The sequence below is a fragment of the Peromyscus leucopus genome, chromosome 20 (genome assembly GCF_004664715.2).
Source record: "Peromyscus leucopus breed LL Stock chromosome 20, UCI_PerLeu_2.1, whole genome shotgun sequence".
NCBI lineage: Eukaryota > Metazoa > Chordata > Mammalia > Rodentia > Cricetidae > Peromyscus > Peromyscus leucopus.
This window is the reverse complement of record NC_051080.1, coordinates 44,940,062-44,958,739: the sequence shown is the minus strand read 5'-3', so window position 1 is coordinate 44,958,739 and position 18,678 is coordinate 44,940,062. Positions and strand designations below refer to the sequence as shown.

The following is an 18,678-nucleotide window of genomic DNA, read 5'->3' as shown; positions in this document are numbered from 1 at the left end:
TTACATTGTTTCTGTGTTTCTTATTTAATAAGATGGTTAGTTATATCTACAGAAAGCCATGAGACAATGCTTCCCAGCCGGCTCTTGCCATGGTGAGGACCCGGAAGTGGGGGGGGCGGGGATTCAAGGATCTCTGAGTTGTGAAGATCATGGAGCATCAAGTCTAGGAAGGGAAGACAATGGGACGTGAGAAGGCCAGGCAGACAAGCTACAGGTGCACAGACCTGGCAGGTCAACAGGATACTACTGCCTGGGACAGTCCAGGAAGGACTTCGGAGATGGAGAATTTCAGATCTGAGTCCAGCTCAAGCCCTGCCATGGCCCTAATGGCCTACTCTCTCCATGCCTGGGTCACCTGACAGGACACTAGGGTCTACCAATCTGATAGGGTCCACTGGATTGCCTGCGGGTTCTGTGAAGTAAGGCCCATGTGGTAAACTCACTCTAGACCCACACACATAGAGACCCAGTCTTCAACCTACAGAAACTGTCAGGAAGCAGTTGGGGTTTTTATAACCTCCGGCTGGGGCACAGCTTCTCTATTCATTTCTCTGTAAAACTTCTGAATTGGAGAGGCTACTCACTAAGATGGGGTGCACAGAGACCGCGGATCCTTAGTGATGTGGATGCCCCTCGGAGAGGCCAAGGCCTAGAATGCGCCTGCAGGACACGGCCACCCTGCTGCTGCTTCTCCTGGTCACTGTGCCTCCAACTGTGCTCACCGCTCTGGTGACCATGCTGCCAGGCAGTTCCCGGGGGAAAATGGCCACCGTGGCTCAGGTGCGATCCCACAGCCCGAGGACATAACCTCCCTTACATGGGAAAAAAGGGGCCAAAGCCGAAACCCTGCATCTCTCCACACTAAGGAAAACAGCTCAGGTCAAAAGAAAAAAAAAAAAAAACAACCCATGAGCCTAGATCTCAACTGTGGTCAAATGTCCTCCTAGCTACCATCACCACCTGCCTGAGAACAAGAACTGGACCGTGAAAGCCGATAAATCCAAACCCCCACACCTCCCCTCCTCCATCCCCAAGGCGTCCTTCCCTGAAGCCTCTGCTCATACAGACCACGTGACAGGGACTCTGCCCAAGCCCCTGCTGTGGACAGCGAATGTTCAGTTAGACTATGATGAGGGAGAAGAGGAGAGAGGGAAGAGGGGGCGGTGCCTTCTCTTTATCAAATATAAAAATGAAATTCCAGTTAAATAAGTAGACTGCACATTGCCAACGATTTACAAATTTAGTCTCTTGAAGCAATGCTGTGTAGCCTAGATGCCAGTGAAAACTTTATCTAGTAACCTTGATAAAGGTTATCGAAAGAGGAGTCTGTGTGAGTAAAATACAGAACCACTTAGAACACAGACCCTAATTACATCCAGATAAGGAAATTAAATTCATGGGGAAGAAAAAACTGATTGCTAGTATTTGATGGAATTAGTTGGTGGAAATTCTGTGACTTCTTCCTGAAGCTCTCAACAGCCTAAAGGGGAAGCAATTTCCAGCAGGCTGACCCTAGGGAAACCTGGCATTACAGTCTATTAAAATGAGCATCGCTTACAAAAGACCTCTTCTCAAACCAGTGTCTTTGGAACATGATTGTCCTGGTTGCTCAGGGGCGCCTGGAAGGTGCTGAAGCGTTCTGGGTGTCTTAGGGGGAAGGGCGGGAGTCAGGAGTGCCCGCCTTCCTTTGCTGGCCTTGTTGACAGCATCCTGGGCATGTGCTGGGCTCCAGACCACTAGAGGGCTCACCCAGGGATTCAGCTTTCATTAGCTGCATTCTGTGGTGGAACAGGGGTGGGAATCCTTCTGCTAACAGCACGCACACACACACACACACACACACACACACGCACACATACACACACACACACACACACACCTCTTCTGAACTGTGTATCACTGCTGCATGAGTCAGGAGACACATTGCCATTCTCCCAAGCCAAAGGAAAAGTCTGTAACTGCCTATCTGTGTGAGGAAAAGCCCCCCGGGGTCGGCACTGGTTCAGTTCAGGGGGTGAGTTACCTCGCTTTATGTTTTCTTCTTTAATCTGCTTGGATGGTGTTGGACCAAACTCCTCTTCCATGGGCCTGAACATCCGTTTAACGAGGACGCTGCTGCTGGAGAAGACGAGCAGAAGCGGTTAAATACAGAAGAGTGTCACAATCGTCATCTCTCCTGGAGCCTGTCCCCTCTCTTCACACCACCCCTCCCCTGCAGGTCCCAAGTCATTCCCGGTGAGGGATAAAGCACACACCATCTTTAGAGGGAAGACCTAAGGCTCTGTACTGAAGACGGACCCACAAAGAGAATGCCGGGTCCTCTCCTTCTCTGTTCAGAAGATCAGGGCCACGCGAAAGCTGTTTTACTAGCAATGGCTGCATGGCACCCAAGTTGCAACCACCCTTCACATCCATGAGGCCTGGCTGTCCTGTGTGCTCCCGATGGTCCCTTGGACAAGACAGGCCACCTCAGCAGACCTCTGTGGGGATTGTCCTAACTCCCCACAGCTGTCCCAGTAGGAGGTCCCATCCACTCCTTCCCTCTTCTGCTACCTCCTGGAAGATGGTGGTGCTGAGCCCTGAACATTCTCTGTGGGGTCAGTTCGGATAGTTCTGCATTCGCTTCCAAAGTCCCTGTGCGTTCCAGACACACTAAGAAAAGGGAAGGACTGAGAGGAAGAAAATTAGAAGAGAAATCAGAGAAGTGGAGCTTGGCTCTTCTCTAGTCTCAGAAATGCAGATGCAGGCTATGGAAAACGCTGACTTTTCTGGGATTGTTTGGCCCGTGAACTAGTGTCTGGCAGATCACTTAGAATTCTTAGGACAGGAATCTGAGGTCGGACCACCTCGACTGACTTAAAATCCCTGCTTTATAGTTCAACTATACAAACTTGGACATGTTTCTCAACTTCCCTGTGCCTCAGTCTCCTTATCTTTAAAAGGAGACTGTTGACATAGAAATGACAATATTTGAGGAACTAGAAATATTAATTACACCGAGTTGATCATTACATGCTGTGTACACTGTAAAATGACGATACCATGCCCTATAAACGCGCACAAATATTATGGATCAAATAAAAATTAATTAATTTAATAAAACGTAAAAGGAGGCTGGCGAGGGGGCTCAGCAGTAGACTGTACACTGCTCTTGCAGAGGACTGAAGTTAGTTCCAAGCACCCACACCAGGCAGTTCAGGCTTCTGTAACTCCAGGTCCAAGAGATCCAACGCACTGCCTCCACAAAGGCCTGCACTCATGTGCACATACCCACATGGAACATACACACGTAATGTAAAATAATAAAAATTAAAAAGTTTAGAGGAGGCTCAAGAGAACCCAGTGAGTGCTGGAGACTCACAAGGTCCTGGGACTCAAGGTCAACACCACTAGAATGCCAGGAGAAGACAGAAGAGGTTAATGATCACAGGCTGGAGAGGCCTGAGGATAAGGAAGATGGAGAAGGCTAATTCAACCAGCACTTGGTGGTCATGGGAAATGGGCATGTAGGAACTCCAGTCTTGCAGACTGTAGCACAAAACCCTGCGACTCCTGAGTGGACTTCCTGCCATCAGAGAGCCGTTCACCACTTCCCAGGTCAGTTAGTAGAAATCCAGGGGACCCTACTGTGGACAGTCCAAAACGTTTGCATCCATGCTAGCAGCTTACATCACGAAACCATGGTGCTTAATCACCTTTTTATACACCAGAGAGTGTATCAGCCAATCAAATCCTTCACACAAGTTCGGGCTTCACAAAGCATGCTCCACCCGCTTGCCCACTGAAGTCCCATGGGCACTCTGTGAGCCAGCCCATGTCTACAATGACAGAAGCCTCAAGCGTGTTAAGGACCTGGCACATGGGGATCCAGCTAACAGGGAAAGAAGGAGATTCACATGGGCACGTCTGAGGAACCACCTCATGGAAAGTTACCCAAGAACCTGGGCCCTGCTGAAGACAGGGAGTGAAGTGAAAAGAACCTGGGCCCTGCTGAGGACAGGGAGGGAAGTGAGAGAAGAACCTGGGCCCTGCTGAGGACAGGGAATGAAGTGAGAGAACCTGGGCCCTGCTGAGGACAGGGAGTGAAGTGAAAAGAACCTGGGCCCTGCTGAGGACAGGGAGTGAAGTGAAAAGAACCTGGGCCCTGCTGAAGACAGGGAGTGAAGTGAGAGAAGAGCCTGGGCCCTGCTGAGGACAGGGAGTGAAGTGAGAGCTGGGACCCTGCTGAGGACAGGGAATGAAGTGAGAGAAGAACCTGGGCCCTGCTGAGGACAGAGAGTGAAGTGAAAAGAACCTGGGCCCTGCTAAGGACAGAGAGGGAAGTGAGAGCCAGCACTGGCCTATTTTAGTTCTTCTATGCCAAACTAGGAAAACGGCTAAGGAAAAAGCTAACACTCCGGTCCCAGCTGAGGGCCGTAGTACACGTTTAGGGTGCTGTCCCTGTCTTTCCGCGATGCTTTGTTGTCACAGCAGGTCATGGTACCCCGACTTATCCTGGAACTGGAGTGACCATGAACCTAGGACTGGATTTTAAAAAGAAGGGGAAAGAATCCACTTAGCGGCCGTCAGGGGCCATTAAGCTAATAACGGGTAGGTGGCCTGCAGTATGACCAGTCACCTTCTCAGGCTGTGCGGGAGTCAAGCTACTTCACCAAGCAAGACTCGTTTTCATTTTTCCAGTTCAGTTGACTTGAAAGCACCTTATTCCAACCCACAGCCGACTTTTTCATTAAAGTTCTATCTCAGATAAACCCCATTTCTTGGAAGGCCAAATACGCTTCTCTACACTGTCAAATTTATAAGCCCAGTAGGAGTCGGTAAGTCTTAATGTGTCCCGAATTTAACGGTTTCATGACTTTTCAAATCAAGACCAAACAAGGCAGCTATGGCTCGCCCACCAAAGAACAGAGGGCATGGGGTGCAGGCTCTGTGATGCCCAGGCCAGGGAAAACATTACACGACACTTTTCAAAGGTCAGGGAGCAACAGAACAGCACTTCTCTCACGTCATCTCCATCCCACTGGCCACCGGGCAGACAAACTCAGGGCCAGCAGCATAGTCAGCCATGTGCTTGTGGGGCTGATCACAAGGAAAACGAGACCCCTGATCTCAACAAATGCTATCAAGACTCATCAGGAAAGCACTGAGAAGTGTTAGGTCTGAAGGGAGACCTCAGGACTCCAAAGGTACCCAGGATTGACGGGGACTTCTGGAGGGCCAAGAGAAGTGAGCCAGACCCTTGGCAGCACTGCTGGGTGTGTGTGTGTGTGTGTGTGTGTGTGTGTGTGTGTGTGTGTGTGTGTGAGCAGCCTCTTAAGCACCACACACAGTGGACAGGAAGCTAAGTCAAAGTCCCGGGGGAGTGAGGAGAGCTTGGCCTGATCCTAGTCCTGATGTCAGCTCTGGTAACACCGCTGAAGACGGTACGTCCTCGGGGCTGGATGGATGCACATGGTGGCCTCTCTCAGAGACCTGTCTGCTCTGGCAGGAACACTCATGCATGAAACAGGGTCTTGGTAAAGGTCAGATGGCCACACAGTAGGATCTGCCACCCACCCCCACCACCCACGCTCTCCACAGCCACAGGTCAAGAATTGAGGAGCCACAATGGTGGCCATGCCTTTAATCCCAGCCTGGTCTACAGAGTGAGATCCAGGAAAGGCGCAAAACTACACAGAGAAACCCTGTCTCGGAAAAAAAAAAAAAAAAAAACTGAGGAGACTGAGCAATGGAAGCACAGAGACTACAGGTGAGTGCTGAGAATTATGGGTAGGCGCTGGTTCAACCCCTGCTTTGACCACGTGCCAGGATGACTTTGAAGAAGTCTCCTGACTTCTCAAAGCCCTTTTCCTCATCGCCAATGGCAGCTAATGGGACATGTGAGAAAACCATGAAAAGAACGCACATACAGCATTGGGTATGTAGCCAAGGAATCCACACCGCACCAGCGGAGCTCCTGCCACGCACTGACACTGAAGCATCCGTGCTGCCCGCATCCCTCCATCAGACGATGGATAAAAGCACAGGACCCTGGTCGCAGTGGATGACTGGGCCACAACCCAGGGAGTCCTGAAGGAGAGGCTGCACCAGCTGAGTTACAGGTGGGTCACAGCTCGCAAAGGACAGGCCGAAAGAGACAGCGGGATCTGCCAGCAGGGGCAGTCACTGCCCAGTCTCCTAAGTTTCCCATGAATTTTAGCTCAGGCACATTACTAAGTGAAATGCCAAGTGCTGAGTGATCTGAGAGATAGCCTTCGACAACATCCTCGGTAGAGACTCAAGAAAACGGAAGCCAGGGCCTGAGAGGCCGGCCTGAGGCTTCATGTGGGTAAACAGCAGTCCAGGGGATGGACCTGGCTTCCTGAACTCAACGCCAGCATTCTTTCATAACGCCACGCTGTCTCTTATAAAATATGTGATCGAGAGATTAGAACTCTAATCATTCCTGTTCGTTCCAGCCACTGAAATTTGATTATTTCTGTCTCAAGATAAAAGGAACAAACTAATTGTTTTTGTTTTTGAGATGGGAATTTTACCACGCGCAACAGAATGTCCTCAAACTTCTGATCCTTCTGCCTCAGCTACCTGAGTTCTGGGATTACAGGCATGAGCCACGACGCTTGGCTTTCTAATCAAACTTCAGAGAATTTACAAGTGATTTTAGAGGTTCAGTCCTGGTCAAGGTGCCATCCCTAAGCAGCATGAGGGTCATTTCATTCATTTTCTGAGATCCTCTCCCTTTGAGATGGAAGGTGGCCAACTTTCTCTGCAAAGGGCCCAACAACAAATACTTAGGCTGCTGTTTCACCAACGAAATGACAGACAATCATTTAGATAAAGGAACTAAAGCAGACGTGTCCAGGAAGACACTCCTTACGGAGCCCCAAAGGGGCTTTGTTTCACATGTCATGTAATGTCAGTCTTCACAGGAGGTTTTTAAAATGGTCAAAGGCATCCTTAGTCTGTAGACCATTCAAAACCAGGGGACTGGGGCTGGGTGTGGTAGTGCACACTTTAATCCCAGCACTCAGGAGGAAGATGCAAGCAGATCTCTGTGAGTTCGAGGCCAGCCTGGTCTACATAGTGAGATCCTGTTCATCCCCCACCTGCTTCCCCCTGACACACACACACACACACACACACACACACACACACACACACACACACACACCTGGCCCTCAGTCTGTCACTTGCCAACTTCTGCTCCAAGAATGGGGTCAGCAATATCTGCTACACTTCCTTCACCAACTACAAACTGTCTTACATAGAATGGGAGAGCCTAGGTTTATGGACAGGGAGAAAATTACCTTGGGATGTTAGTTACATGCAACTTATGCAAACAATAAGCACAAAATAGACATTCAGGAATGAATGCAATTTTAACTTGCTTTAAGAGAAAAATACAACGTCAGCTTATAAGAAGGGAGTTCCCAATATAGTAATTCATGTGGTTCTAAACGTGTTTAATATGAAAATCAAGTTTCAGAAGGCAAAAAAAAAATAACAAAAACAAACAAACAAATAAAAACAGTGGTCGAGTTGGAGAGAGCTGGCTGGAGGTTAAGGCACTGGCTGCTCTTTCAGAGGACCTGGGTTTGATTCCCAGCACCCAGAGGGCAGTTCACAACCATCTGTAACTCCAGTTCCAGGGACCCAATGCTCTCTTCTGGCCCTTGTGGGCACCAGGCACACAACTGGTACACAGACTCAGGCACAGGGGCCGAATCCCCCCCTACACACACACACGGATTGTTTGTTCTTGTTTCAGTTCAGTGGTCTTCCACGAGGGAAAGGAAGACATTATTTTGACTAAGATCAGTTACAAGGAGGAACAGAAGTTTGGAAGGAAAAGGGTGATCCAGAAGGAACAAGGCTGACGGATGGAGTTCAGAGCTGTTCAACAGACACAGGACATGCTGAGATCATCTCAATTGTTAATGTATTTGGAATGAGAGACCTGCTGTGGATATCACTCTGTATAAATAAAACACTGATCAGCCAGTAGCCAGGCAGGAAGTATAGGCGGGACTAGAGAGAGAAGAATTCTGGGAACAGGAAGGCTGGGGAGAGGAGAGGCTGCCAGCTGCCGCCATGAGAAGATGTTAAGATACTGGTAAGCCACGAGCCACGTGGCAAGGTATAGATTAATGGAAATGGATTAATTTAAGCTATAAGAACAGTTAGCAAGGAGCCTGCCACTGCCATACAGTTTGTAAGCAATATAAGTCTCTGTGTTTACTTGGTTGGGTCTGAGTGGCTGTGGGACTGGCGGTGAGAGAGATTTGTCCTGACTGCGCCAGGCAGGAAAACTCTAGCTACAGAGACCCTGAGGAGATTTGTAAAGCACACTTTTGGGTGTGTCTGTGGGGTGTTTCCAGAAAGAATTAATTCACTGGAGCAGACCGTATTGAACATAGGCAGTGTCATTCAGGAGACCGGAGGCCGAAATGGCACAGTAGAGCTTTCTATAGCTAGCAAGGACATTCTCTTCTTGTGTCCAGGCCACACAAGGGACCACTTGGAGCTCTGCCCCGCCCCCACCCCGTGTTCTGCTTGGCCACAGACCCAAATGGAATGGAGCCTGGGAGCCCACGGGGAGCTATTCCAAACCGTGAGCCAAAGGTTAAATCCCTCCGTTAAATCCTAAAGTCGAAACCATCCAGCCCTTAGAAACGACACGATGCCCTTCCTCGCGTGCAAAGAGCATTGCGTCACCGGCAGCACACAGAGGACGAAGGCCGCTCAACAACCCTCCCGAGAATGTGCCGTGGACACTACCACGGCCTGGAGAAGCATCATCCTGGCGCCCTTCGAACAGCATTTGTAGCTGCAAACTTCTGAGTCTATACAGTGAGTTAAGATAGAAAACACACTGAAGAGTTAGCTGCCCCTAAAAATCCCCCGGTGAGTGTGTGTTCTCAGCAAAGATGGAGAACGTCTTGTCCCTGTGACAGAGACACGTGGGAGACATTGGGAGACAACCTCCCGTCTAAAGCCCACGGGACAGGGAGCAGGGTCTCAACCTACAGCGAAGCCTTCAGAGCTGTGCTGTCTCAGGAAAGCTCCCACACTGTCAACTCGACCCTTGTTGGGGTCAAACTATGGGAAGCAGGAACTATCGGGAAGATCTCAGCACACCGCACTAGAGGAGACGGGCCACTTTTATTCAAAGGAGATCGTACGGAGGAAGGGGACAGAGGGGGAAGAGAGGCCCTCACCCAGCTGCCACCCAACGGCCCCTTGGCGGTTCTAAGTCACAAGCACACGGGGAGTCCCACCTCCTGCCCAGGGTGGCCCGGGTCAGGAGGTTCATGCCCCCCCCCCAAACATTAGGTGCTTAGAATGGAATAACTCGTGTCTCACCCTTCTCGGTCATCCTCCGGGTTGTAGTACACCTGTGGGGAAATCAGAGACACATGTAGGCCGGGAATAGCAGACATTTGATTAGCAATGCCCCCCCTACTCCTGTGTGTGTGTGTGTGTGTGTGTGTGTCTATCTAAGGAAATACAGCCTCCTCACATTCTCCCTGGGAATAATGTTTAGATTTTATAAAGTAAATTCAGAAATGTGACTATTTCTAGCTAAAGCCAGTCTGGTCTAACCAGATGACTCTGGCCCTCTGCCAGGCGTTGCTCCTGACATTAGGAAAATCCATCGGGGAGATCTAAGCGTTATTCAGAAGGCTCCATAGGTGGGCTGACTGGACACTGCGCTACCAGAGAGGGTAGACAAGAGAGCCATCGAAAGACCGCAGCAACAGAGCCTGTGTTTGCTCCCGGAGGGGTCTGGCTAGCCCGGGTTTCCCAACGCCTCAGAAATGCAGGGCAACAAAGAAACAAATGGCTGAGGGGCCTATTTAACATATCAAAGCAGATGCTGCCCAGTTCTCCCAGCATCCCTCAGTACCTCTTCTCAGTAGGTCCCCCACCCTAAACCCGTCCCTCCCAGGGGTGGGGCTTCCACTTCCCTTCCCCCAGCCTGACCCCTCTGTAACTGCCATTTGGGCTGCTCTGCTCTCTTGGCCTCTTGACCAGGGATGCGTCTCTTAGTTGGTGCGTCTTAGTTGGTGGCTCCTCTCTTGCTCTCCCTCTCATGGTCCGGTTTAGTCAGCCGGCCATGCTCAGCATGGACTCTTCCCTCTGCCAGCTTTCTCCCTTACATCTACAATCAAAACCTTCTCCATGCTTCAGGAGCAATCCTGTCCTCCGCCTTCTATTCCATGTTTTCATTCATTCTCTATCTTCAGGCTATAAAGGTCATGTGGCAAAAGGAAGATCTCCAAGGACAATCATCTTTAGGAGAACTCAGTGACAAGCACAATTAGAATAAAGAAATTGTGAAGCCTCTTGCTGGGCAGTGGTGGCACATGCAGAGACAAGAGGATCTCTGTGAGTTCGAGGCCAGCCTGGTCTACAGAGCAACATCCAGGACAGCAGGGCTACACAGAGAAACCCTGTCTCAAAAAACTAAAAAAGTAAAGAAAAGAAAACGTGGAGCCTCCTTCTGAACTGATGGAGACGAGCAGAAGGTCTGTTGTGGTAGCGTAGCGTAGGTTCTTGCCTCGTTATTTCTAAAGCGTAACGGTGGCCTTTTGTGAATTGTATCTCTGTGCTGTGGGGACGTTTGAGTTTGGGTGGACAAGACAACCCAAGTCAGTATCAAGTCTTCACTTCTAAAGCTGTCACTGTCCCTGCCCAGCCTGGGCCTCTCAGACTCCCCGCCTGTACCCTCAGACTCCCCGCCTGTACCCTCAGAGGCTTCCAGCAGCACTGAGGGTGTAGCCAAACCCAGGCCTGGCTGTAAAAAACATAGTCACCGGAAATGCTCCAGGTTGAGTCATTCTAGCGATTAGCGTGGATATATATAAGAACTCTTTCCTCTTCGACTTTTTAAATGACTATTGCTGCATTGGATTTTGTTTCTTCTTAAACAGAAAGCCTTGAATGTAAAATCTCTGTTTTCACCACCCCAAGAATCAGTGTGGCATCCTTCTGCCTCAAGGACCTCCTCAGCACCTAGCTCTCCCCAGAAAGCAACCTTTAAAAGCTCCAGCCAGCCACTGTCCCGTCCTTCCACTATGCACAGTGGACAACAGGCTGTTCCCAGGACAGCCAAGTGTAGCTGCCGGGACCTCCAGGCAGGCTCTGTTCTGCTCACTCTGAATCCAGGGCCCCAGGGAGCCCAAGGGGGCTGTGAAGGGGACTTAGGCCAAGCGGCGGCAAGGCACCAGGCTGCTTTGCCTGGTGAAGACAACAAACTCTAAAGGTCACACTGCTTCCTCAGAGTCTGCCTTGGGTATGACACTGAGGGGGGAGCAAGGCTGTTAGGCCAGCCAGGCTGGGACACTAGTCCTCTTAAATTCATTTACAGCTTTTTGTACTTCAGAGGAATCTTGTCAAGAGACTCCATCAGGCTATAAGAGTGACGTGTTACCACAGCCAGAATGATGACAGGAAACAGAACAGTTTAGCACAGTTACTGCTCTTCTGAAAGATATGGGGACCCCACAACTTAGAAAGCACAGCTACATGCTTGGAAGCTTTTTAAAAAGGGGGCAGAAAATGCGCACACACACACACACACACACACACACACACACACACACACACACGCACACTTGCTGGCTGTCTTTTCTGGACAAGATACAACATTCATCCTTTCCTATGTCTTGGTTCTACAGAACAAGGCAAGATAGAAATGTTAAAGTAATTCTTAGCAGAAATGCACCCCACAAAAAAAGTGTGAGCATATTTATCACCACATTGTATCACAACTGTATGTAATTCCAGTTCCAGGGGACCCAACACCCATGGAAAAACATCAATGCACATTAAAAAAAAAAAATAAAACATTCAGAAAGAGAAGGAGAAGCCAGCACGATTTCTCCTTCAGGCTGAGGTCAGTCCCAGCACTCAGAATGAGAGGGGACTTGAGTCTGTCATTATTTTTCTAGTTCTCAAAACAGCCCTTTTACCAAGGACTCTGGATTCAAAAGAAAACCCATCAAGGCAAAATTAAAATCCCGGTTAGTGTGGCCAAAAACAACTCTGGCTGACACTAAGGAACCTCTTTCTCCACAAACTTAAAGAAGAAAAAGAGAAAAAACCTTCTATTGCAGAGGGCCTGGGCATCAGTGAGCATATGAGAAGTCCTGGCCAGTGGGCAGTTCAGCTCAGCGGCCTTGGAGCACAGGACACAGACACACTGGTACCCTGCTTTCTGTTTTTATTGAGCAATAGCATCACTAGTCCTCCTGTGGATACACAGTAGCATCTGCATACTCTTCCACAAAACAGCCGTCATGATGATCTAACTATTGACCATTTATTTGGTTTCAAATCCTTCATTTCATTTGGAGATAGAACCATAGAACTTAGTTTTTTTGAAGGAAGATCTAATATATGCTTCCTTTATCCTTCAGATGAGAAATGATTCATCCACTCAGTGAGAACAATTTACTTACTAAGGAAAAAAATTGTTGACAAGATCTTTATCCCCCGCCCCCCCCCCCCCCCCGCTGGGCTAATGTTGGAAGTTAATGATAGTTTTACTTTTCACCACAAGGTGGCAATATGTGCCCTGATAGAGTCTGCTAGACTCAACACAATTTATAGGCAGAGGATCAGCTTTCTCCTGTTGCTCTGTCAACAATTTTCTAATAACAGCTCACACCTTTCTTTGCCTTAGAATGTCAGTATTCTCTCCCAAGACAGACTTTTCTGTTAAAAAAAAAAAAATCTACTTTTTGTGCAGAATACCAACTTTCCTGTGCTGCTAGACCTGAGGGTGGGTTGAATATCGTGGTCTGCTCAGCACCGGCGTGGAGGGCGGCAGGAGGATGTGAGCAGGGGTCTCACCTGTCCAGTCCTCTGCAGGTTTGCAAAGTGAACATCCGGTATGAAGAGCACGGGCTGCGAGTGCAGGTCGGGCATGGTTTTGAAGTAGGTGATATCACTCTTCTTTTGTAAAGGTATGGCGGCCAACTTCCCATCAGAGGCTGCACGGAACCACAACGCCCATGGACACGGTTATTCTCGCCTGAGAACTCTCAGCTACCAGCAGGTCTTAGCCTGACGCTTTCTCAGCACCCTAGACATGCCTATGCTTTCAATGTGACCCCCAGACCCAAATAAACAAGAAGAATGTGGCTTCCCGGAAGTGCTTCCTGTGGACGGAAGGCTCCTCCACTGCCTGCTGTGCGCCCTGGAGTCCTGAGTCTAAGACTTCTGTTTGCTTCCACAGGAAGGACATCACCACGCCCCCCACCCCCACCCCCACCCCCTCCATCTCTACCGAAAGGGCAAAGCAGGCCCTGTCTTGGGCATTTATTTGCACCTTCCTCGGCAGCCTGCTGGCTGCAACCTCCCCTTAGCACAGTCAGTCTTGAGGGCGGGGTGGGGCCACGACTCACAGTTGTTGCACTGGGTTTGGGAGGCTTGGCCCTTCCCTTTCTTCCGGTTCTGTTTTCTTTCCTCATCTCGGATCTTTCTTTCTGCTCCCTAATAGGGAAAACAAAGAGAGAGCAAGCAAGGTTGGTTCTCAGAGCATGCCAGGATGTCCACACACTCGCACGCGCACGCACACCATGAAGATGGGAAACTGAACAAGGGAAGGGGAGACCCAGAAGCCTCTGCTCCCTCCCTGAGGTGCAACACTCAGATCTAACCCCTGGAACGCCAACCAGCCCAGACTGCCTCCTCTTCCTGTCTCATGCCTATTTCATGAACGTGAGTTTCGAATCCATGTGCAAAGAACCAGGTGAGTTTTCTAGTCAGGGTCACTGATTTTTATTTTACATTAAATGTTGAGGTGTCATTGATACTTACTGGCCATGGAAATTCATAGCAAGAGGAACAACATACATAAATATAGGTTCAGCTGCTGCAGAATACTCACCAAAACAAAGAGAAATGTTAAATGCCCCAGTAACTCCTGATTTAAATCTGCGGCTTCTCAGGGGAAGCAAGAGGATCTCCAAATGCGTAAGTTTGGAATGGGAAAGGGCAGCGCTACTCATTGGGTGCACACAGGGCAGTTAGCCATGTGTTGGCAGCTCTGTAGAATTTAGTATTTCATTAAAATAGACGAGGGTCTTTACTATCTGCCCACATAAATGATAACTCACTCAAGACACACCCCAGAGTTAGACAAATTCTTTTCTATTTTTTGCAAAGTCGATTTTTGTTTTATTTTTAACTACTAGTGTCATGTAAAGGTACACGCTTGTCCTGCTTAGGTTGTTGTTATTTTGTTCATTTGTTTTTGTCAACTAGACACAAGCTATGGTCATCCTGGAGAACCTCCACTGGGTTGTTTTCTTGATTGATGTGGAAAAGCCCAGGCTGCTGTGGGTGGTGTCAGTGTGGGCAGGTGGTCCTGGGTGGTGTACAAAAGCAGGCTGAGCCAGCCAGTAAGCAGCTAGCAACACTTCAGGTCCTGCCTCCAGCTCGCACCCTGACTTCACTCTGATGGACCGTGACCTGGAAGTGTAAGAGGAAATAAGCCTGTTCCTCCGCACGCTGCTTCTGGTCACAGACGTCATCACAGCAGAGAGCTAACTCCGACAGTGGGGGGGTCTGAGAGAGAAAGGCTCCCCCGGCTGGGGACTTGAAGACCTGGTCCCCAGCTGGTGGTGACCTTTGGGAAGGTGACAGTTTCCTGGGAGAAGTGCACCACTAAGGATGGGCCTTGAGAGTCTATGGCCTCACCCGCTTCCAGTCCTCTCTCTACTTTATGTCTGCCCTGGAAGACGTGATCTCTTGTCTTCCTGCTCGAATTTTATGCCTGCTGGACCCTGGAGAGCTACCTCTTCTCCTCGTCCATTAAGGAACCTGAGGTTACTGACTTTTTCCTGAATGCATCCCTGAAGGATTGGGCTCTGAAGACCATGCCAGCACAGGGGCTGCTATGGGGCCCGGGTTCAAGGCTATGGTCACTACTGGGGACTACAGTGGTCATGCTGATGTTGGTGTTACGTGGTCTAAGGAAACAGCCACTGTCATTCAAGGGGCCATCATCTTGGCCAAGTTTTCCATCACCTCCATGTGAAGAGATGCTTGGGGAAAAAGATTGGCAAGCCCCACGGGATTCATGCAAGGTGACAGGCCGAAGTGGCTCTGTGCTGGGGCTTCCCTGCCCCCAGAGGCACTGGCATCGTCTCCGCTCCTGGGCCCAAGAAGTCACTATTTATGGCCGGTGTTGATGGCTGCTACACATCAGTCAGGAGCTGCACTGCCACCCTGGGCACCTTTGCCAAGGCCACCTTTGATGCCATCTCAAGACCTACAGCTACTGACCCCCGACCTCTGGAAAGGGACTGTGTTCAGTCTCCTTACCAGGAATTCACTGACGATCTTGTGAAAACCCACTGTAGAGTCTCCATTCAGAGGACCCAGGCTCCAGCAGTGGCCACCACATAAGCGTTTTTAACAAGAAAAATGGCCAGGCAGTGGTGGCGCACGCCTTTAATCCCAGCACTCGGGAGGCAGAGGCAGGCGGATCTCTGTAAATTCGAGGCCAGCCTGGGCTACCAAGTGAGTTCCAGGAAAGGCGCAAAGCTACACAGAGAAACCCTGTCTTGAAACCCGCCCCCCACAAAAAAAATAAGAACTTGGGGGCTAGAGAGATGGCTCAGAGGTTAAGAGCACTGACTGTTCTTCCAGAGGTCCCAAGTTCAATTCCCAGCAACCACATGGTGGCTCACAACCATCTGTAATGAGATCGGGCGTGCTCTTCTGGCCTGCAGGCATACATGGAGGCAGAGTGTTGTAAACATAATAAATAAATTCATTTTTTAAAAAAGAAGAATTTTATATGTGCAGTATTTATTTCAAGAAATAAGAAAGACAATATACACTCACGGAGAACTATCACTCTCATTTCTAAACTAAAGCTGTGATTTCAGTAAGACCCAAGGAAGCATATGCATTCAGAGAAGACAGAGAGACCTCCCTCCACTAAGACCTCCATCACTTTATATCCTAGGAATATTTGTGGTCCAAACTTTCGGAAAACATCACTTCTACACTTACAGAAGTGGGAAGAAGTCTGTTACATCCAAGAGTACACGTCATTTGCTACAATTAATGCAATTACAGTTAACCCACATGCAAGGTCCTGGGATTCCTCTTCACATGCGCTTCTTGACATTTCTGCTCTTTAATACTGGGATATAAAGAAAACCACCAGAGATGCTATCGCTGGCTGCTTGGAATAAATAACAACCATTTACCCATCATTTGTCAACTACTTTTTCCGATATATATTCGGTATTTAAAAGAGGAACTGTTAGGAATGTGACATGTATTCTGAATGGCAAAGTGTACGTAAGTGCGATCCTTTCTGGGTTTTCATGTTTACAAAGATAGCCACAGATGTAGATGGCTTTTCCTACTACTCTTTCCTTGCTGAAGGAACTGTCACATGCCTTCAGAAAACAAACCCTTGTGGGGAAAAGCATATACCCCCTTCTCATCCTCTGTCACTAAAAGGCAAAATACATGTATGGTGATATTTTATTTGTACTGAAATGTGATTTTAATTTTATGTTAATAAATAAAGTTGCCCTGGGGTCAGAGCTATTAGAGCCATAGCAAGAGCGTGGTGGTTAGAAGAGCTAGGTAGATTTCTGTGTGTTCAGGGATACAGCCAGTATTGGAGACGTATGCCTTTAAGACCTGGAGGGCGGTACTTACAGGCAGTGACGAGGCAGTCATGTGGTTGGGTTTACAACCAATGAGAAGGCAGAACAGAAAGACTATTTAAACACAGACAAACAGGAAGTAGCTCTCTCTCGGGGAAGTTAGGAGCACTGCAGGAGGTAAGATTTTATCTCTGAGCTCTGACCTCTGGGCTTTCTCTTTTACATTGGCTCTGTGTTTCTTATTTTAAAAAGACGATTGGTTACATCTACATACATGAATGAAATTGTTTTTTTAATTGGCAAACAAATGGTATAATCTATCTACCCCCTTATCTTATTAGGCCAGTGGCTCTCAACCTTCACAGGGGCCGCATATCAGATATCCTGCATATCAGACATTTACATGATGATTCAAAAAAGTAGCAAAATTACACTTATGAAGTAGCAACAGAAATAATTTTCTGACCCATGTGTGTGTACGGACTCACGGGGTGCCTTCTGACCCACGTGTGTGCACGGACTCACCGGGTGCCTTCTGACCCACGTGTGTGTACGGACTCACCGGGTGCCTTCTGACCCACGTGTGTGTACGGACTCACTGGGTGCCTTCTGACCCACGTGTGTGTACGGACTCACTGGGTGCCTTCTGACCCACGTGTGTGTATGGACTCACTGGGTGCCTTCTGACCCACGTGTGTGTACGGACTCACTGGGTGCCTTCTGACCCACGTGTGTGTACGGACTCACGGGGTGCCTTCTGACCCATGTGTGTGTACGGACTCACGGGGTACGCTGAGTCAAATGGCCTCTGGGCCCTGGAGGCCACCTAACTGCCGCTCAGATCTGCAGCTGTAGGCTGTATCCACACCCCTGTGCAGCTCTTGTGCTGTCTTCCTGTTCTCTGGACCACTTCCTCTCTGCTGTCCCTGCTCACAGGAACCCATTTCTCTCTGTGCTATATCATTGGATGTACCTTTTAAGAATGGCGGGCAGGATGGAATTAGCTACCGGCCTCTTTTCCCTCATGTTCTCCATCATCTAATCTGAAGTGGCCACCAGTCCATAGCTGTCCACTCCCAGTGAGACTGCTCTGTCTTTACTACCTAACTCCGTGTGTACAAGTGTGTTGTGTGCACGTGTGCCTTAGCACACGCCGAGGCCGGGAAGCACATGGCATGTCCACCTCTATTACTCTCCACCTTATTGCCTTGAATCAGAAGCTTGCCATTTAAGCTACACTGGCTGGCCGGGGCCTCTGGAGACCCTCATGCCTCTGTAACAATGTTGAAGTTACAGGTACATGTGTATATCCAGCTTTTTTTTTTAAGAAGCATAAATATTTGTTTGTTACAAAGGGGTTTGTGTACAGTGTTGAAAATCTGCAACTTCTTGTTAAATTCACATTTGCGCTCTCCTTTTTAAACATTTATAATCATTATTTTATACAGATATAGATATGTAAATACAACATCCAGTTCAGTGGTCCTTCAGCATTTTCCACTTATATGTTTGTTTGTTTTTTAACATAAAAACAGGTTATAATTCCAAAGTTCAGAGTTATTTGAAATTGGAAAATATTTTCTTTGCAGAAAATAGGAAAAATGATAACATTTCCCAATAAGCCCTTTTAAGCCAAATGATAGCTGAATTATACATATAAATATTGATTCGATTCTGGGATACAGAAGAGACCTATCTTCATCTGTTCAGAGAGCTATGTTTTACTTAAGTTGTGTAAGTGAGATTCCTATCCATCTTCCCCTTCACTGTTTGATTTACAGCAGACGTTTTTCTATAGGCTAATCCATATTCTAAAAAGATTTTAGCCTCCCCTCCAGCACATCCTTTCATCAGCTTGATACGGTACAAATTCTTATCCTAATAGTGAAATGTTTCACTAAAGCTTGCCCAGTGATTTGACAAAACCCAAAACTTATTATAAGCCATAGTCACCCTAGTGTGCCCAGCTTTTTATATGGGTGCTGAGGATCCAGCTTCAGGGCCTCGTGCTCTTAGCCACTGAACCATCTCCCTG

At 48.5% G+C, this 18,678-nt stretch overlaps 1 protein-coding gene across 3 annotated transcripts in view; it reads right to left on the bottom strand.

Moving 5' to 3' along the window:
• Grhl2 (grainyhead like transcription factor 2) overlaps positions 1-18,678 on the bottom strand; it is a 136,607-nt gene that overhangs the window by 14,486 nt on the left and 103,443 nt on the right. For 2 of the 3 annotated variants that reach the window (XM_037197732.1, XM_037197733.1), the window contains exons 10-13: positions 13,413-13,500; positions 12,859-12,998; positions 9,364-9,395; positions 2,024-2,118 (exon numbers count right to left, since the gene is read on the bottom strand). In XM_037197732.1, coding sequence (XP_037053627.1) covers positions 2,024-2,118; positions 9,364-9,395; positions 12,859-12,998; positions 13,413-13,500 — 355 coding nt within the window. The remainder of the gene's footprint in view (positions 1-2,023; positions 2,119-9,363; positions 9,396-12,858; positions 12,999-13,412; positions 13,501-18,678) is intronic. The other variant, XM_028857200.2, reaches the window with a different exon arrangement.